Here is a 21,203-nt window from a genome sequence, read left to right as displayed (position 1 = left end):
AACACATTACATACCAGGTTTGACTTTGAAAAATACATTTTTATGAGCAAGGAGCTTGGAGTTAAAGTAGACTCTTAACACTCAGGTGATCAAACGATTTTTCTGCAGTTTGTGTCAATATAGACACGAGGTAATTCACTGAACACCTTCAGAAGATGAGCAGTATTTACCTATAGGTGCTTTTGGGAGATGTAAATCCCTGTGACGTCACTAAAGCAGCGTGAAGCCAGAGGAGAGAAAGTGCAGCAGGCTGCAGCATTTCCCCTTCAAAATAAAAGCCCGAGAAGAAGTATCAGAATCATCAGATTAGATAAAGAGTTGAATTGGACATGTGAATAATACAGTATTAGTTTATAAGTGAGACCTGTGGGTTTTTTTTGTTTTTTTTTTTAATAAGAAGTCAAAATGTCTGCTGTGACAGAAGGAGTGTTTGTTTGTTGTTGTTTCTTTTGCTTTTCAGTTTGGTTTTGATATTCTTCTTTGATTACGTCTCATAAAAAGCTATTTTCCTTATTATTTACATTGTTGTTCAAGGTCATTTGCTTTTAACTCACATAATCTTTGGTAACATTTTTATAATTATCATCATTAATACATGGAAAGTTCTAAGTAGAGAAAACTTGATTAATAGTTAATTTCGCTGTACACAAGCAATGAAATGGTTCATAAAGCATTTTATTGTTTGTTAACAGTGGAATAACTGTTAATTAACTGAGGTTTCGTTCACTATAAACTTTATTAAGTTAAGTTATTAAGTTACCAAATCTTTTCCTGCCTGTTTTGATAATTGTTTTGTTATTATCTGTGGTCACAGTGGCAGTTGTAAATATATATCAATTTTGAACTACTAGTATCTTTTGTGCACTTTCTCTTTTATGTGTGTTTTATCGTGTTTGTTTGCCTGCATTTTGTTATCATTTCCAGCACTTTTTTTTTTGTTTTATTTGTATTCTGTCATGTTACTTCTTATCTGTTATTGTTTTTTTTTTCAATATTTAAATAAAGGCTGAATGAATGAATGAGTATTGTGGTCCAGTTTCCAGTGCACCTTGGACTGTTATGGCTCCTGAGGGTCAGTTCACCCACTTGGTCATTTAGCCATTTTCCATACAAACTGTGTTAAAGACATGTAATAAACAACCATAGTTAAACTGTTCATGTAAACGACATTGTTGTGTTAACTCAGACATTAATGTGTCAGCATAGTTTAATTATTCGCTTTTATTTTGAAAGACCGCACCGGAAGCGGCGTTGTTGATGAGCCTGCTCTGATCGTGACGACAGAGAGTCTGAGACCAGCGAGCTCCGAGCGGGCTGCGGAGGATGTCGACCCCGCTGCGGGGACCAGCTCCGGGCGGGACGCTTGTGTCCAGTCGGCCGCTCCCCGGCCAGTCGCCCCGCACCTGCGGCCGTCTGCACCCATGAAGCCCCCGCTGATGAAGCCCCGAGCTGCCAAAGTGAGGCGGAAAGTGGCCGGAGACAGAGAGCATGTACTGGCGCGTCGGGTTTGCCTGGACGCGGTCGTGTGTGGTTGATCTTGGCCAGAACCAGAGCTTCTCCTCCGGCCTGCTGGGCTCCGATGAGCAGCTCTCGTTTTATGGGTACATTATCGCCTACCCACTGCAGGACTACGGCGGGATCATGTCAGCTCTGGGCTCGGACTCGTGGTGGCGGAAGACGCTGTATCTGACCGGAGGGGCTCTGCTCGCGGCCGCCGCTTATCTGCTGCACGAGCTGCTGGCCATCAGGTACCAACAACACAGAGAGAGGGGGAGGAGGAGGAGGTGGAGGAGGTGGAGGAGGTGCAGGGCTGATCGGGGGCCTGGTGATCCATCTGATGATCTTATTCTGATCATCCAGTCTCCCAGTCTGCTGTATTTTCTCTGAGGGGGGGTTTGATATTACTTAATCTGGTCGGGTTGGGCGGGGTGAGAGCGGAGTCAGCGGAGAATAAGGAATCGTGAGTGGGTGGATTGTGATGTAACGGAGCCCCTCGCCTCCCCCCTCAGACCCCCATCCTCACAAACACATCGGGACATTTCACACCTTTATTGGCTTGTTATTGTAAATTAACGACGAGAGGGAGGCTTCTATTTCGGTCTCGGTCATCCAAAAAAACAAACAAAAAAAAAAACAACCCAAAACAAAACGATCTAAAAAAAAGATGGCCCATTCTTGATGTTTATTTCTCATAGGTGTTTTTTTTTCTTCTGTCGGTTCTCTCGTCGTTTTGACGTTACGGACTGTGACACGGGGTCACTTTCATGTGTCTTCAAGGACATGGAGACAGGATGTGTTTGCTCCACACAGATACGATCCGGCGTTCGGTTTCAGTCGATGAAGCACTGCAGCTGTGGAAAAACACTGCCATGTTTTTTTTTGTCACGTTTACAATCGTGAGACGTGGGCTGGTTGTAAAAAAAAAAAACCCTATACATTATCTTATACATTTGTTTACATTATTATTATTATTATTGATTATTAATTGCCAGGAGGGAGGTTGTAATGGAGTCTGTTGACCTTAAAGAGTGTCCGGGGTTACCTGCAGTCCCTGGCCCGCGGGTGTTGACCAATCAGAGGCCTGGGATGGCACAGTTAGGATGTCAAAATAAGAGTCAGAATGTAGAACATTAAAAACGATAAAAGGTTGATTTTACACTGAAATACAGGACATGTTTTTATTTGCTCTTGCCTTGTTTTTGTCCAGTTTTCAGTTAATTATGGCAGCTTGGTCTCTGTCTGTATTCTGGGCTTCTTTTTTGATATCTGCTTATGTTTCATTTCAAATAGAAATTAAGTTGTAATAGGTTATTGCAGCAAAAGTGAGCATTTCAGCACCACATAGACGTGGACAGCTCCTCTTCTCTGAGGCTTGTTTTCTGAGTTCCAGGACATAAACATCTACGCTGAGGCTTGTTTTTTGTGTTCCAGCACATAGACGTAGACATCTCCTCTAATCTGAAACTTGTTTTTCTGCATTTCAGTACATAGACGTAGACAGCTCCTCTATGCTGAAGCTTGTTTTCTGTGTTCCAGTACATAGACAGCTCCTCTACTCTGAGGCTCGTTCCAGTACATAGATGCCGAGAGCTCCTTTTAATTCCGCATCCTGCCCACCAGCACGTGAATGTGTTGTCTTTATCTGCACGCCTGTCTGACCTTGTCCCCGTCGTAGCCTCCGACAGTATTCACGTGAATGCACCATAATCTCTCACAAGGGTAACACTTCATTATTTTGACATTGCAGTTTTCCCTTGGCTCTTGTAAAACGGCCCCTGGGCAGACTATCACTCAGGGCCGGTGAAAGGACCTTGGTTGCAGATCGTTTGATTGTTTGATGGCTCGGTCCTCCCACTACACACACACACACACACACACACGCACACACACACACACACACACACACACACACACACTTGAGTTAGCTTAGAATAAATACTGGGAACGGGGGGGAACAGCTAGCCTGGCTCGGTCCGAGGCTGACAGTAAATCTTGTCATCAGTGTGATGTTGCCAAGAACAGGAAGTCAGTTCAGCCAAGACATAGTCTGATCCATTACTCTGAAATAACTATAATCAGGCCTAGTCATTTTAAAACTTATTGTTTTGTGAGGAATATTTGGTAAGTAAAATATAATCAATTAATGAATCAAACTTTATTTGCGCCTTTTCAAGCGCTTTACAAAACAGGGTATTCCAACAGGTCTGGAGATTAATGCACACCAGCTGCAATAAAATGATAGTTTGAATATTACAAAATAAAAACAAGCATTAAAAATAAGATGTTGCACATAAAATTGTATTTAAAAAAGTTTATGGAATAGGGCTATGATAAAAAAACAATCAAAATAAGTATAAACCATAAAAATAAAAGACACTATATAAAAGGTGTGTTCAGGTGTGTAATGTGTTGGTTAGAGAGCTTCATGGATGCTGGTAGATGGATGTTGTTACCTGTAGAAAGAGTCAGACCAGCTGTTCTTCCTGCTTTTAGTGCAAATGCTAAGCTAACAGCTGCTTTTAGCCTTATATTCAGCTAACACACACATACGAGAGTGTTGTAAGTCCTTTGAATGTGAATGAGTGGTCGTCCTAAAATGTCAGACTATTCCTTTAAGTCCAGTAAAAGCAGTGCAGTTGCTGTAAAACTACATGTGTGTTTATTTTGATATTATATTTTATTAAAGTTACACCATGGGAGCAAAATGTAAAAAGGAAATAAAGCTCTCAGAAAATGAGATCTTTACAAAGAGCTCCTCTAAAAGACAGTAAATCATAAAGTAAATCAATAATGCTGGAACCAGTTAGCTTGATTTACTTTTACTGTCGTGTCGATGAAGGTTCTCAGTCATCCGGGTCATAGAATTTACTTTAGTGGTTCAAATTCACAATCAACCAAATCATCTAAACCAGTTGTCCTATAGTTCATCTGTGAGATTTTGTACAGAGGGTTGAAACTGCCAATACTCAAAATAAATAAATTCAGGACTCAATAAATAAATTAGCGTGCTGTAAAATGTGACATAAAATAACATTTCACATTCTGCCTCTGTATGTCGTTGTTTTAATTCCATATTTATTTACCTGCTCATTTAATTTTTCAGTTTGATTTAGTAATTTATGACTTTTTAAATGAATTTATTTATTTATATATTTATGTCAGTATTATTTTCACTTTGGATTTCCCCCTATTTATTTTCTATTTTTAATGACTAGTTGATGTTTTCTGGTTCCAAATGTGAATGTTTGGTGTTTGTATTAGTCCCGTGTCATAATGATCTGAATATCTATGGCATTTGTTCTCAGACAACAAAAGATCTCTTAATATAGACAGTGTTAAACCCCGATAGACTGTTTCCAGGATTTTGTGAGGTTTTGTCATCTAATTGGTGTATTATTCAATTCTGTGACAAATAGTTACTTGCAGCCGTAGCCATTACTGCTGGCTGCTTGAAACCTAACCCTTAAATTCAATTTGCAGTGTTGTGAGGATCTGCTTATTTACTGTGACTGTGAAAAGGAGTTTGTCTTCCTCTGTGTGATCATCTGCTGTCGTTCTCTCGTCCACACAGAAAGGAGCAAGAGCTGGACTCTAAAGACGCCATCATACTCCACCAGTTCTCCAGGCCCAAAACTGGCGCCCCGTCCCTGTCCCCTTTCTGCCTTAAGTTGGAGACCTACCTCCGTATGGTTGACCTGCCCTACCAGGTAGAGCAAAAAAAACAAAAAACAACCCTTCATCTGTTTTTCTTTGGGCGTGAGGATGTTTTAATCCCTATTTCCTTTCATGTAATTACGTTTGCTCTGATTAATTATTGTCCAATTCTGAGTCTCTGCTGCTTCACCCACTGAGTTTCCTGATAGGGATAATTAAACTTTCCTTCAGAGGTTTTGTCTTGATCTAATTCCAATTTAATACCCTCAACACCAGTCACCAACCACTTTGTCTCTTCTGTATTTCTAACATCTTCTCCCACATCATCCTCTCCTCTCTCCTTTCTAAACACCGCCCCCCTCACATTTCCTGAACCCCTTCTCCTCTCCGCAGAACTACTTCGATGGGAAGCTTTCACCGCAGGGAAAGATGCCGTGGATCGAATACAACCAGGAGCAGGTGTGCGGCACCGAGTTCATCATCGACTTCCTGGAGGAGAGGCTGGGCGCGAGCCTCAACAAGAGCCTGACGCCGCAGGAGAAGGCCGTCTCTCGCGCCATAACCAAAATGGTGGAGGAGCACTTCTACTGGTGAGCGACGCCGCTACAGTCCACAGTGCAGACGCAGCATTGGTCCTCCGGGTCTCGCTTTTAATCCCCAGTCGTGTGTGTGTTTGTGCTGCAGGACCATAGCGTACTGTCAGTGGGTGGACAACCTGGAGGAGACCCAGAAGATGCTGTCAGTGAGCGGACCGCTGAGCGACCTGCTCAAGTGGATCCTGAGTCACTTGACCGGCGGGATCGTCAAGAGGGAGATGTACGGCCACGGGATCGGACGCTTCTCTAGGGAGGAGGTCTACGACCTGATGGAGAAGGACATGCGGACTTTGGCCACGCTACTAGGTGACAAACCTGGAAAAAACGATTGTTTAGTTTGTGAATTATCATCATTTAGAAGTTTGGAGGAGTTATTTCTGATCAACAGTCAGAGTTAGAAAGATGTGAGTGAACCCAAACAGCTCACATAAAAGCCGACAGTACATCAGTGAGTGTATCCACAGAGATTTAAGGACAGTCTTTGTCTCAATGAGTGTCGCCTGCGCTTTCACTTAGTTCACCCCGAGGGCAGATCAACAGGTTTATAAGGAAAGCAAAACAAACTCATTGTCTGCCAGATGTGCGCCGTGAGAACCATAAGAAGCCACATCACGGTTGTTCTTGGTAAAAGACAGCACTGCCTCCAAAAATGGAAGGATAGCACGATACTGACCTCCTGTGGTGAGAACGTAGCCCTGCAGCCCGGAGTCAGTACATAACCTCATGCAGTGTATGGTCAGAGATGCAAGGGAAGCAGAACTGAGAGCATGCTAAGCTAAGCTAAGCTAAGCTACGCTAACTGGCTGCTGTGTTAGCTGTAGAGAAATGAGATGAGATCATATTTTCATCAAAGTTTAAATCCCTTTAATAGAAAAAAAAAGAACATGTACATATGATCAGTGTCTTTGAGGTGTTATTTTGTAGAAGTCCCATCGTGTCAGACCTGCTGTCTTCTTTTTTGGGGGTTTGAACTGAATTTCAAAATCCCTCTGGACTGATTGCAGTGATTCAGATCAGGGTGTTGTTGAAACTGACTCCTAATTAATGAGTGGAAGCAGCTTGGGTCATTTCTCTCCCAGCCAATCAGGCCCTTTCTGAAGGCTTAAGAGAGGTGGGGAACAGCAGCCAGTTTACACTCATGTTCCTTCTGAATCAGTCCCCAACACACTGCAGCCCTCATCCTGATTGTTTAACAGTCAGAAACTCTAGTCCCTTTGGGCCCCTGTTGAGATTTATTTGCTGTCCCATTCCATTCTAGTTTAGGGGAGTAGTGTTTATCCTTCAGCCAGGTTGAGTGACCAGTCTAATGGGATACCTGCATTAGAGCCGTCTGTATTTGTGCAAGTGTTGCTTGCTCTGAAAATACCTGAAGCCTGCAGGTTTTCTTCTGTTTGCTCATCTATCTCCCTACACAGTTTCTAACATTTAATTTTGTTGGGGACTTCAGAGCTTGAAAAAAGCTAATTGCAGTTTGATTTTCCCCCGAAGAGACATTTGTTTATTGTCCGAGTAGCTGACGTTTGGCAGTCCCTGTAGACGATCATGTAATAAGTTTATATTTTCATGCACGATGCGGCTGGTTTGTAAGCTTTTCACTGCCAGCACTGCCGCGGTTTGACACGTCTCTGCTCCTGTGTGCCGTCTCAGGTGATAAGAAGTATCTCATGGGCTCCAAGCTTTCGACGGTAGACGCTGCGGTGTTCAGCCACCTGGCTCCTGCCATGTGGACGCTACCAGGAACACGGCCAGAGCAGCTCATCAAAGGTAGAAATGTACAATATATCACTGTAGCCATTCACATACTGTAGGTGTTGCCTTAAAGCCTGATCAGCATCTAGCTTAGACGAGAGTTTGAGTGTTTTTTTTCCCGCTGAGATTATGAGATCTCCTCCACTCAGACTTCTGCAACCAATCCAAAAAAAGCTAGATGAAAATGTAATTTGTGAGAAGTAATAAGAAAATAAAAAGTCAACCAGTAGATTTCAGGACCCCTTTCCCCAACTCATATATCCGTCCCCTCCAGGTGAGCTCATCAACCTGGCCATGTACTGCGAGCGCATCCGGCGGCGCTTCTGGCCCGAGTGGTTCGTGGACCTGGAGGACCTGTGCTACAGCGACACCACGGACGGCAGCGACTCGGCCTGCAAGCTCCCCGACCTGGGCCTGTACTCCCGCACGGACTCGTTCCAGGACGACACGCACAACTCGCACACCCACACGCCGCAGGACCCGCCGTCGCCCGTCAGCGACCCCACGGGCCACTCGCTGTATGACTCTGACATGGACACGGAGTGCTCTGAAATGGACCAGCTCAAGTGTTGACAAAAAAACAAAACAAAAAAAAAACACAACATTACACAGCACAGCGCCAGGAGCACACACACTTGCCCCCCCCCTACCTCTTTTGAGCGGAAGAACACGACAGGGGAGCGTTTTTCTGCGTCGGCGCAGTCGAGGTGGAGCTGAGGACCAACTGCAGTCGAGGGGAAGAAGGGGAAGTGACGCAGATGAGTTTCAGTGGAGGGCGAGAGGCAGCAGTAGAGAAACCAGGAGTACATGACGCCGCTGCTGAGAAACTCCTCCACGTGGTCGCAACATCTCCCCCACGTCGTCACCATGGCAATGTGTGTTCGTGACCCCCTCCCCCTCCCGTAGCAACTCGCACCACCCGGCCTTGTGTGTGTTTTGACAACCCTTATCGCCTTGTATCGATACGACGTGGTCAGGCAGGTAACTGTACAGGATTCATGCGGAAGAGTTGAGTGTAAATATATAAAAAGGATCTGATTTGATTCTCAGATTCAATAGATAGAATATTTAATTATATATAAATATATGAGTATAAATAGTATAGATAGCCTGCAGATGTAGAATCATCCTCTCTGTCACATGGTGTAAATACTGTGGGTGTTTCTGTTTCCTTTCCGTGTGTCGGCCACAAATCCTCACGTCATCGTCTCATCGAGTATCCCTCCCCCTTCTGCTGGTCCAGGATCAGCACGAGGACGCTACGACTTCCTGTCCTAACTACTGGGATAACACAGTAATGCCTGCTGCCTGTGTTTTTAAATAATGCAGTGACATTTCTCGGAAGATAATCTGCCACAAGCACTTTGAAGCTATCCTTCATTTTGCCAAAAAAACCCCCTAATTTTCCTCTCCCCCGTGACCTTAGAAGCATAATATGACATCATACCCTGTCAGGACTGTAGATTTAGGTCACGTAGACGTCGAGTGCGAGTCAAACAATCACGTAGAAATAGATTAAATAGATACACCGTCTGAATGAGAGTGCATGGCTGGTACGTGCCGATAGAAACCTCCCTTTAAACGCCGCGTTATCCGTGTTTCTTCGCTGGCTTGTTTATGTTTTGTTTGTCACAAATCAACCACCCGAGAATCCACCCATGATAGATAACTTCTGTGTTGACGGCTCGGAAACGTTACGTAGAGCAATAACAGTCTGGCTGTGTCTGAGGGTTAGGTGTGGGTTTTGTGTGTGTTTGTCACTCAGCAAATGCACAAACCGACATATTGTGTGTTGAAGCTCCTAATACAGATGCAAGCGAGGGGACATACAGTGAATATGCTGCGTTTCCACTGAGAGTATTAAGAACTTTTAGTCCCAGGAACTAAAGACAGGCAAGTCATTTTCGTCAACATCGAAATAAGTCCATCTGTTCTTTGCTCTGTAACTTCTTGTTGGCACATAAATAATGCAAAATTAACAAAATGCGAGCTGAATTTTTAACAGCGGGTGGCTGTTGTAAAAAGAAAAAAACAAACAAACAAAAGAAAAACGCTGTGAGTGCGTAACCAATCAGAATTGTTCAGAGCTGCAAGCCACACCCCCCCAAAAGTTCCTGAACCTTTTTGGAGATACAACCACCCAGAACATGGACTTTTTTTTTGGGGGGGGGGGGGCAGTTATGTCCCTGGAGGTGAATTCATGCCCTGGTCCCTTTGCAGAGGAAACCAATTAGTTCCTCCGAAGGTTCCCGGTCCCTGGGGAAACTTCCTGCAGTGGAAAACGCGGCTCTTGTGGTGCATGGATGAGTCACCCTCTGTGCATGAATGATGACGCACTGCTAACGTTTCACAGCTGAACCTTCCCTCATTAACACACACAGAAGAACACACACACACAAATTGTCATGATGTTGTTCAGTCCAGTTATATTCTTATGTTGTTGTCACGCTGCTGCTTGTCATTCATGGTCCGACTCAAGTACAACTCATGTGAGGCATGAATCCAGTCCTCACAGGTCTTTTGATTAGCGGATGCCAACTGCTCGAGCTAACTGCTATCTCCATAACCAGCTAGCAGGCAGTCAGCAGACTTGTTGGTAATTTTGCTCAGCTCTGTCGCCAACAGGCAGCATTCTCACAGTTTGTTCAAAGATCCATTTGTCAGACTGTGGCAAGACTGTCTGCAAACGCTCCTCTTTCACGGAACGCGTAATACCACGACACAGTAGGTTAAGTGAGTTAATGGCCATGAAGGCATCCTCTGTTTTGGACTCTTTGGCTGTCCATCCCCTCCCGGGTTGACGCTGTCAGAACGGCTTAATGTTGGTCAACTAGTTGGTTCATCAAAATCGATACAGGATGCTTTAAAAAAATCAGCTCTTCAAGTGGATCCACCAACTGCATCAGTTCCATCGGAATGAACTGAAATTGGCACAAAATGTCGCCGCTTTAAATTCAGATATACAGGATTTGTATTCAAGTTACATGTTGGGAGATAAATATCAGAGAGAGAGATATTGAAGGTTGCAGAACAAAATGCCAAAAATATTTGATGAGATATGTGTGTGTTAATTATTTATTTATTTAATAATGTATTTATTTATTCATCTCAGAGTTGCAGGGACGTTGCACATAATCACAAGTTTATCCGTCCTGTCTCATTTTCAGTAGCAGTCCCTGGGCACATGTAATGACAGTAACACAGTTGGTTCATCAGGCAACAGTGTAGTTTATTCCACCCAGAAAATGTCCTGCTCAGTACACAAAATGACACAGTAGTTCACAGCTAACTTATAAGCAATTTTAATGTGTTTTAAAAAGACGTAATATTCCTTTAATATATATTTTTTAAACCCCTCAAATATTGACAGCCGGCCTTAAAAATCAAAGATCAGTCTGGCTCGACTGGTGAAGATAAAGTTAAATATATAATGATATGATAAAATATGTAGCATTGATATGTAGCAATATATTGTAATTGACATAAAAAGTAACAATGTCGTAAATAAATTAAGGTGTAAGGTTCGAAAGCTCGAAAGGCGCCTTTGTTGACGCCAGTCTTAAGGAAGACCACGATGTCGATTTAACGAGTTTACCACTTTCCTCTGTGTGTCTCCGTCGCTTTACGGCATTCTGGGTTCTCCGCTCGATGAAATAAAGTCCGAAACATCAAAGTTGTGCTTTAAATCTAAAGCCTCCAGCGAGGAGACCACTCAGCCTTTTGTGTTTGAGTGCTTCAGATTCTTTCTGACACAACAACATCACCTGAAGCAGAAGAAAGATGAACTGACAGATTAACTTTCTGTGTCTTAAAAAACCTTCGCCTGCATGTTTCTTGCCTTGTTTCATCTCTGGTCAGATTCGGCCTTAATGAAACTGACTCCTCAAGCTGTTTACTTTCTACCAGTGCCACCGTATGACTTGTGTTTTTTTATATACGTCATTGATTTTCATATTTAATTATTTATGCTGTGTGTATTTATTGATTCTGATGGTGGCTGTACTTTGCACTTCTCTTCTTATGTTTACACGTGTTTTTTCTTTGGTGTCAGTCAGACGTATTGATTTGTGTGTTGGTGCAATACTGTCGATTCTCTGACCTCCTCCCTGATGCTGAACGAGCTGCGTAATCTCCAAGTCTTTCGCCGTACTTGCATGTATGTCCATGTTTTGAGATGTCATTTGATAAATGTTAAAGATTCATGTCACAATATCACTAATATGATTCGTCTTAATGGTGCAATATGTGAGACTTTAAGTTGAAAATGTTTAGAAATGTGCTGAAACTATCAACAGAATGTGAATGGCAAGCTGACGTTGTGACACCTGTTGCAGGGATAAAGACTGAAGCTAGCATGCTAACTAGCTAGCCCTGGCACACCCCGGTCCATGGCCCAGTCCGGACCGCTAACTGCACGGCTAACTAAGCTAACTAGCTAATGGCAGATACTCTAGTAGTAGAAAAACTCTTACATACTGCACCTTTTTAAAATAGTTCAGTCCCTCGTCTGTTCGACTCTTAAAACCATTAAAGGGACACTGCGCAGTTTTGGAGGAGAAATTCAAACTCAGAATTTTAATATTTACAAAATGAATGAGGTAATAAGATATATTTTTTTTCCCGTAAGTGAATAAACAAGCTGGTCTCAGAGGAATATAACGTCCCCAGAACACTGTTTGAGATTAGAAAGGTGGCAAGGTCCGCCACATGTAAACCAGTCTGACTGAAGTGTCTTCCCCAAAACTACATAGTGCACCTTTAAAAAACAAAAACAAAACATGAAATATTGACTGCTAGAGCTCAGACCTGCACGTCGAGGTCGGCCATAACTGCAACAACTCCTTCCAGATCAGCGTCCGTGGTCATCAGTCCCGGTGTTCCTCAGCAGTCGAAGGTCAGGGGTCAGCCCCCCCCCTCCATCGAGATCTCTGCTGGTAGACCGTAGAAGCCATACTACTACTGCATTGTCTCGTGGTGTCGTGTGTGTGTGTGTGTGTGTGTGCTGAAACACTCGTGGAGTCTCATCAGAACTGTAAATAAGACAGCTTAATCTAATCAATGATGCGAACATGATCTAAAATGCTCTGTAACATTAAAAAAAGAGAGATTCTTATGAATGTATCATACCTAGAGATTACGAAAAAAGCTGTATGAGAATGGATTACTCTTGATATTTCATTAAATATAGCTGTGGTATTTTCCTCTTGTTTCGCTTCATTTATTGTGTGTCGCTCGGAGTTGAAACATGCAGAATAAGAGGTGAGAGCTGCCCGGCATTAACAGTTTTTAGAGGTGGATATATCCATCTGGTAATCCCCGCTCCCTCTGTGCTTGCTACCATATGACAATGCTAAGCCCACCCAACAATGCTGAAGAATTAGCTCTGTGGCCTTTTTCTTTGTGCTTGTGCCGGAGCTCAGGAGGAAACAGAGGGAGGGAATGAAAAAAAAGAAAAAGAAAAGGAGGGCAGTGAGAGAGAAAGACAGAGCGTGGGGTTTGAGGCAAGAAGAGGAAGGGAAAAAAAAGACAAACAGTCGTGAGCAGATGAACGATATTTGATGACTTTGGCTGGTTGTGTTTCTGTGGCCATTGTGCAGAAGAATCCCTGGGAGATCCCGTCCACACGGCGCGGAGGAGACAATTCAGAGCTGACAATGACACCGGCGTGTAAAAAAACATCTCTGGTGAGTCAGAGACGGCTTACAGTGTTGGAGGGAGCAGCTGTGTGTGTGTGTGTGTGTGTGTGTGTGTGTGTGTGTGTGTGTGTGGCTGGCTGTCTAACACGTGGCTGTGTGCATGATGTGTGAGGTGGGACGAGTGCATGGGAGGAGTGAATGTGCCTTTGTGTGTGTGTGTGAGTGTGTGTGTGTGTGTGTGTGTGTGTGTAAAAAATATGAATAATGCAGAGGATGCCTGTACGAGTGAGCGCGAGGGCCGGGAGGAGGGCAGATGGTCGCCTGCTGATAGGACGGAATCCAGGCAACAGGGTCCTCCAGAGAGCTGGGTTTAGACCTGGCTTAACACACACACACACGCACACACACACGCACACACACACACACACACACACACACACACACACACACACACACACACACACACACACACACTCCCAAACCAAACCAAAAATATTCTATTCTATTTTTTTTCCATCCCATTTTTTTTTTCTCTTTTTCAATTCTCTTTTTTTTTTTTTCCAAATTTGCCCTAAAAGTACACATACTAGCTCAGATTTCAAAATAAAAGCCTGGAAATGAGGTGATGAAACTGGCACAGTAAACCGGACAATTTGAGAGGAAATATGGCGCCCGTCACTGACTGATTTCTTTCTAGTCATTAAGAAAAGGGATAGGAAACAAAAAAACAGAGGTGGAAAGTGTTCATGAACTATTCTTACATTAGTTGCTTTACAACCTCCTGCTGTTTGTTTGTTGTTGTTGGTTTGTGAGCTGGATTACACAAAAACTTCTGAATGGATTTCCATGAAACTTGGATGGAGGATGGGTCTCAGCCCAGAATAAGACCCTGTTAACTTTTGGTACAGATACGAATAAAGAGAAGGAGCCAGGGTTTTTTTTTCCTCACCTACTTTACATTTAAAGATGGGATCTTAGGAAGAAAAAAAAAAGAAGATATATTAAAGTAGCCAAACTCTGAGTGAGTACAATTTGATGAGGCTCCCAATAAAAACCCACATGTAGCAAAAATAGATATATTTTATTTAATATATTAGGCTTTGGTGGATTAAAGGGGGCAAAGTGTCATTCTGGTTTGTATTGTTTTGGACAGATTTTAAAGCCCACTGAGTGAAATGTGTTATCTGAAGATGTTGGGCTGCAAAATTCAATCTGACATGTTTTAATTTAAAAACCCCCTGAGCAGGGACGTAGCCACATTTTTAGAGACACTGAAGTCATGTTAGCGGAAGATCTCTCATAGTCATAGTTCGCTGTTGATTCATATTTTTCTACGTCGCATATTATTTGTGTTCCCCATGTTCAGAGGCTGTACGAGTGTTCGAATCCAACCTGTGGCCCTTCCTGCCCTCTTTCCTGCCAACTCTCCGAGCTATCCCTTCAAAATAAAGGCTCTGAAAAAGCCCCTAGATACAAATAATAATAAAGTGTATATAAATAAAAAAAAAACTGTCCATTTTTTTCCTTTAATTAGCGCCAGACTACATATGTATTTGTCAGAAACTTTGCATAAAATGTAACCTATCAATTATACGTTTTGGTAAAATAAGTAGCTAATGTTTCATGTTTTTAACGACTCTTCATGCACCCAAGCATTTAAATTGTGGTGGAAAAATACTGGAATCGGCTAAAGAAAGTGAAAATTAAAGAGGACATAAACCCAGACTCATTATCCTGAATAGTGACTGAGGTCCTGGCTGGTTATGATTTATAAAAGAGCATTATGTCATTAAAAACCTCATGGAGCTGCTCTCCACTCAACCCGCTGGCAGCCACTAGGTGGCAGCAGCGGACTGTTTCTGATTTCACCACCGAGCAGCAAAAAAAAAAAAAAAAAAAACATCTGACAGGAAACACTAGAAATCAATAAAGAAAAGACATTTCTAACAGATGAAAAAACATCTTTTAAAAAAAACAAACTTACTCCAGAAAAATCCCCCAAAATGTCCTTAAACCAGGAGAGAGCTTCAGTCTGGATTTTAAAAACACACACTGCGGTCACAAGCTTCTTCTCTGCTCTACAGTTTTTAATTTAATTTGTATTATTTCAGCAAAATATCTCGTTGTTTCCTGTGTGTGCAGTCGTATTAAGCATCCCTGCGCATTGTTAAAATTATTCCCTGGGACATGCAGGTGATATAACTCGTTTATAATTATTTAACTGTGTTTAACTGGAGGCAGCAGGCCAGATTACACAGAATAGTTTCTAATACATCAGCTGCTGTGCTTCACCTGCAGCTGCACACCTACATCCTCTTTCTTTTTTTTTATATCTATTTTTTTGAGTGTGCAGAGAGGCTTTAACTGTCCTGATAGTTTAAATATTCATAATTGTTAATTAGTTCCCACCTGCAGCCTGATGAAGAATATTAATTAACGCGTTGGTGTCGTTTCATATTTCAACATCTTCATCTGCAGTAAACACTTCAGCCAGACAGCTGAAGGACAGTCTGAAGCCAAACCGAGGCGGACTGACACAAATCCAGAATTATGATGCAAAGCCGCGTGCGAGAAGAAGAAGAAGAAGAAGAAGAAGAAGAAGAAGAAGAAGAAGAAGAAGAAGAAGAAGAAGAGGAGGAGGAGCTTGTTGCCAGATCCTGAAGCTGAATAAAAGTGCACAGACTGCGGTGTTTTTGTAGAAAACAAATACGATTTAATGACAAAAAAGCAGATAGAAATTGTGCAATCGCTGATTTACTTTTTCCCTTTTCTTCGTGTTGATCACAGATTTCAGGTCGATGCTATTTTGTTTTGGTTTGTGTTGATTTTCTTTCTGTCTTTTTTTTTTTTTTTTTTTTTAAATCCACCTCAGAAAAAAAAAACTCCAATTCAGCTGAAGAAGCTGTGACGTAGTCAGAATTATAACAGAAATATTAGGCTTCGTTTAAATAATAATAGTAATAATAAAAAAAGGGCGAATTATTACGCAACGATGAGGAAAAATCCCCTGCTGGGATTATGACCAAATATTATATATATATATATATATATATATATATATATATATATATATATATATATTTTCTAAATGATTTATGTGAAATTATTGTTTTTAAAGGAAGTGTAGGCTTCGTTGTGACTCTGACAGGTGGGCCCACAGTCGATACATTCAGGAAGTGTTCACCTCATAAATCAACATCACGTGTCTTCAATTTAAATATTATATTTCTGCGTCCTTCAGCTGGATTTGAGTTTTTTTTTTCCTTCTGAACTTCTGTTATTTTCTCTCCAGAGAATATGAAATCTCTCAGCTAACAGAGGTGGATCTTCCCTCCTTCCTCCCCTCCACCCTCCTCAGTAACCTCCCTCCATCTCCATCAGGTCAGGTTATCAATCACAGGATTTAAGTGGCACAAGAAAACACGTGTCTGTGTTTGTGCTTTGGCACAGACTGACGGAGAGAAAAAACTGAACCAACAAACAAAGATACAAACAAACAAACAAACAAACAAACAAACGAATCGAGATACATCCCACAGATAAGTCTTCTCGTCGGTGAACGAGTCAGTAAAGTCGTGGAGCCTCTGCGGCCACAGCTGGTACCAGGAGAGATTCAGTTTGTTGCTGCTGCTGTATTATTATTTTTTTCTTTTCTTCTTCTTTTTAGGAAAGGAAGGCAACTCAAACGTGAGCTGGATCGCTTTTCTTTTCTTTTCTTTCTTTTTTTCCTTAAAAAAAAGACAAATGTTCCAGCCGGGACAGTCTCGGTCTTTAAAATTATCACAGCGTTTTTGGGAAAAAAAAAAAGAAAAAAGAAGAAGAAGAAGAAGAAGAAGAAGAAGTACAGAAATAACAAACAGCGAGAAAACACACTGTAAACAGGCGCACAGAGGAAAATGTCTGCACAGAAAGAAAAAGCGATAAAGTGAGCCAATACTCACATTATTATTATTATTATTATTATTATTATTATTATTATTATTATTATTATTATTACAGCTGTAGTTATACATTTAATTATAAACCAAGGAAGGGAAATTTAAATTAACAATAAATCAGTTCACCACGTTAGATTTAAGACATTAATAATAATAATAATAATAATAATAATAATAATAATAATAATAATAATAGGAGTAGGAGCGGTTGGCTGGTATTGATTTTGCTCATTGTACAGCAGGTGTCTGCCATTTCAGCCCTCTTCTTGCCACAAGCTGCGAGGAACCCCTGTTGCTTTTGTTATGATGGAAAGATGGCGTTTATTTACCCACACTGGCTGCGACTCACTCATCATCCTCATCCTCCTGCAGCCCCTCAGCCTGCTGCTGTTTCCCCCCCTGCGGACACCTCGTGTCCACCTCTGTCCGTCTCTGGCCGTCTTTAATGGCACGATGACACGTCGGGAGGAGAACGTGTAGAAAAAGCATTTTTCGTGTCAGTGTCGCTGTTTTTTTCTCCTCTTTTTCTTTCCTGTTTTTTTTTTCTTTTTGTGTGTGTGTGTGTTCATTTTGGTTCGCCGGATCCCAGCACGCTCTCTCTCCACACAGCTCTCCACTCTGCGTATTTTTAGTGCTTTGCGCGCCGTTGTGTACATCCCCACCGTGTGTGTGTGTGTGTGTGTCCCGTGAGGTCCAACATTTCAACTGGCTCGGGTCCCGGGCGGTTCCGAGAATCAAACAAATAAGGAGGGCATTATTCCTCCTTTTTTTTTTTTTTTTGAAGGGGTCCGTGTTTCTGCTCTGAGTCGCTCACTGAGGGGGTCACTGCACAGGAGTTTGTCCTCCGTGGTGAGGAGGGGTGTCCCCGTACATGTCCTCTCCTCCTGGTATCTGTCCCCCAGCGGGCGTCATCCTCTTCTCCTTCTGCCGCCTGTTACAAAACCAAACCCTCACCACCTCCTTCTCCAGCTGCAGGCTGTCCGCTAGGGAGTTGATCTCCGCTGCTCCTGGTTTTGGACATTTGAGAAAATGGCTCTCCAGAGCCCCTTTCACGCCCACCTCGATGGAGGTCCTCTTTTTCCTTTTCCGTCCCTGTGCCGCGATTTTATCCAGGCTCGTGGGGCTCCCCGAGGTGGAGTCCGCCTCCTCCAGCCACTTGTTCAACAAGGGCTTGAGTTTACACATGTTTTTGAAGCTGAGTTGAAGCGCCTCGAACCTGCAAATGGTGGTCTGAGAAAAGACGTTCCCGTACAGCGTCCCGAGCGCCAGTCCCACGTCCGCCTGGGTGAAGCCCAGCTTGATGCGTCGCTGCTTGAACTGCTTGGCGAACTGCTCCAACTCGTCGGAGGTCGGTGTGTCCTCGTCTGACTGGTCCTGGTGGCCCCCGTGCTGGTGATGGTGTGAGAGAGACTGCTGGTGGGCCCCGGGGCCTCCTCCGTGCTCACTGAGGTGCGGGCTGTGGCTGTGGTGGTCCTCGTCCCGCAGGGGGTGGTGGTGCATCCCCCCTTGCTCTCCACCCGGCATCAGACCGAAGCCGGACTGGGAATACACCAGACTCTGGCCCTCAGATGTCGCCATACCGGGGATGTGCGTGCTGGCTGTGGTGGTTCGCCATGCTCTGGCGTCGTGATGCGCCTGCTGGTGCGCTAGGTGAGGGTGTCGCTGTTGCTGCTGCTGCTGCTGCTGCTGCTGCTGCAGACTGCTGGAGTTCTGCAGCTCCTCTCGGTCACTGTCGTGCAGCACGGGCTTCACGTCCTGCTCTCCGAGGGGACTGGACGGCCAGGGCGCCCCGCCGTCACCGTGAGACAGCGCCGTTATCCACTGGTGCGCGTGGCTGAGCGGATGTCCACCGCCCGGTAACGAGCTGTAGTCGTTCTGGAGCAGGGTGTGCGCGTCCCTGTACGCTGCCGCCTGCTGCATGCTCCCGGACTCCGAGTGCGGCGGCGGCGCGCTGCTGGGGGTGGTGAGGACGCTGTAGTGGTTGGACGTTGCGGTCGCCATAACTATCGGAGCCAGAGTGATAGCTGGAGTTAAAAGGAGGCTGCCTTTGACAGTAACTCTTTTGCGCCACGGGGCAGCTAGGCGTCTCTCTCCAGCATCTCCCGGGCGCTGTGCCAAGGGGACGCAGAGGCGCGCACCTGTGGTCCGCCTCGCTCCGCTCTTTATTGGCCAAGAACGGTTGACAGATGTGGTTACCCCTGACAGCACCCCGCTCATTGGTCACGGGAGATTGTACAGAAACCCCAATCACTCTGCCCAACAATACTAGCAGTCCTGCAGCATGCTAGAGTACAAAGTGGAGGGAGAGATCGGGCTGCGGAGTGTAAACACAGAAAAGACTGAGTGAGGGAGAGGGGGGGTAAAAAAAAAAAAAAAAGATGTGGAAATGACTTTAAGAACATTGATCTGGGTCAGTGGGTCACATTTATTTGTTTCGTGCGTCCAAACGGTGCGTAAAAGTCGCACGAGATGCACAGAGTGTGTCGTAGTGAGCACATTAATGATTTTTAGAATCGAACTTTTAGTGCTAAATTCGCAGAACTCCCCGAACCTTAATTTGAACCCAGCTTTCCCGCATGTAAAGCAGAGTTTTGTGGGCTCCTTTTGCGCCGTGAAGCAGCGAGCAGAGCTCGTGAGGAGGAACTTCCAGCTGCCTCTCTGCCCTCAGGACGCGGTCCAGAGAGAAGGGGCCGCGTGCTTCCAGGGCCTCTGCCCCGTTGCCATGGCGAGCGCGGTGAATGGAACAACGCCCACGTCACAGCTGCATCTCGCGCCTTCTTTTCGTTCCGTTCCAAAAGGGCTCATGGGGGCCGCGCGCTCGGCCGCCGGGACAAATAATGGGGGGCGAGCGGAGAGGGCAGCTCGGGGCCAAAGAGAGAAGGCTGCAAGAAAGGACCCGTCAGACCTGCCGCGCGCCCCTCCACCTGCTTGTTGGGTAAACTTTGAGATGGGTGCAGCCACAGTGGCACGCGAGGCTTTGGTTTCCCCCAAACCCCCTTTACAACAACAACAACAACAACAACAACAACAACAACAACAACAACAACAACAACAACAACAAGGCCACGAGGAAAATAAAGACACAGCTGCTTTATAAATAATCCAGCTAGATGTTTTAAATCTACACACTCACAGTTCATTCTCATTAATTTTTAGAGTCCATGATAAAAACTACATTTTGATGATAAGACTTTTATGAGATGACAGTAAAAAGTGAAAAGTATTAAGTCACTTTCTGAGGCCAAAAGTAGTAACACGATGATGGATGAGCCTAATACCAAAGATGTACACCGGGTGGTTTATTTCCCCCGAAAATATCACAAGCGTGGTGCAGTTAGTGACTTGTTCACCCAGCAGTGAGCAGCGGCTGGTGGGCCGGAGAGAGGAGGCGGTTCACGGGCGGCATAACAGTTTTGTTTGTCCTGGTCTCTGCTAGTGTTGGGAGTCAACAGTTAACGTTACTCTTAATGGTCATGGCCGAAGTGGACGAAGAAACTTAAAAAAAAGAAAGGTGCAAACTGTTTCATGTGGTGTTGTGAATGTGTGTATTGCTACTTTAAAGGATAAGTCCAAAAATGAAAACGTGTTCATTATCATGCCGATGAAAAGTCAGGTGAAGTTTCACGACCCATGAAACATTTCTCGAGCTTCATGGCGAAACAACACCGCAGCATCCTTCTAAACAACTGAAGTAGATGGGGACTTGTTTTAAAAATCAAGAATACAGATGAAAATAACACATTGAATGGCTCCATACATCTTATCCAGCGTGAATCAAGTGTCCAGACGCCCCAAGATCCCAAACTGATTTGAAAATAAGTCATCTTCACTGTAGCCGCTAAGCTAAAGCATTAGCGTGGGTGCACAAATCCAGGATCTCTGGGCTTCTTAAGAAGATGCCGGACGTGCTGTATGGAACCATTTCATGTTTGCTGTTGCTGTCTGTTAACATTTTTAAACAAATCTCAAATCTGCTGTCATTTTTTTTTGTGGACATTGAAACTTCAACTGAGGTGAATAGATCCTGAGTGAATTTTCATTTCTGGTGGACCTGATTTTGAGTATTATTCTTTTGGATCTGAATGTTTCTTCCATCGTTACAACACAGAGGCAGAAAGACTGAGATCTGA

At 43.8% G+C, this 21,203-nt stretch overlaps 2 protein-coding genes across 2 annotated transcripts; one reads left to right on the top strand and one right to left on the bottom strand.

Annotated features, from left to right (window-relative positions):
• Positions 1 to 1,203: 1,203 nt before the first annotated feature.
• faxca (failed axon connections homolog, metaxin like GST domain containing a) lies at positions 1,204 to 12,700 on the top strand. The gene is made up of 6 exons (XM_037087239.1): positions 1,204 to 1,748; positions 5,072 to 5,207; positions 5,548 to 5,744; positions 5,839 to 6,056; positions 7,398 to 7,514; positions 7,774 to 12,700. The coding sequence occupies exons 1-6, from the start codon at positions 1,489 to 1,491 to the stop codon at positions 8,070 to 8,072; spliced, it is 1,227 nt and encodes a 408-aa protein (XP_036943134.1). The 5' UTR covers positions 1,204 to 1,488; the 3' UTR covers positions 8,073 to 12,700.
• Positions 12,701 to 16,215: 3,515 nt separating this feature from the next.
• On the bottom strand, positions 16,216 to 20,361 carry pou3f2a (POU class 3 homeobox 2a). Its single transcript, XM_037085473.1, has 2 exons — positions 19,625 to 20,361; positions 16,216 to 19,387 (listed from the first exon to the last, which is right to left on the bottom strand). Exon 2 carries the CDS (start codon positions 19,288 to 19,290, stop codon positions 17,896 to 17,898), a length of 1,395 nt encoding a protein of 464 aa, XP_036941368.1. The 5' UTR covers positions 19,291 to 19,387; positions 19,625 to 20,361; the 3' UTR covers positions 16,216 to 17,895.
• Between the last annotated feature and the right edge of the window lie 842 nt (positions 20,362 to 21,203).

The sequence above is a fragment of the Acanthopagrus latus genome, chromosome 22, assembly GCF_904848185.1.
Source record: "Acanthopagrus latus isolate v.2019 chromosome 22, fAcaLat1.1, whole genome shotgun sequence".
Classification (NCBI taxonomy): domain Eukaryota; kingdom Metazoa; phylum Chordata; class Actinopteri; order Spariformes; family Sparidae; genus Acanthopagrus; species Acanthopagrus latus.
This window is presented reverse-complemented; position numbering and strand designations above follow the sequence as displayed.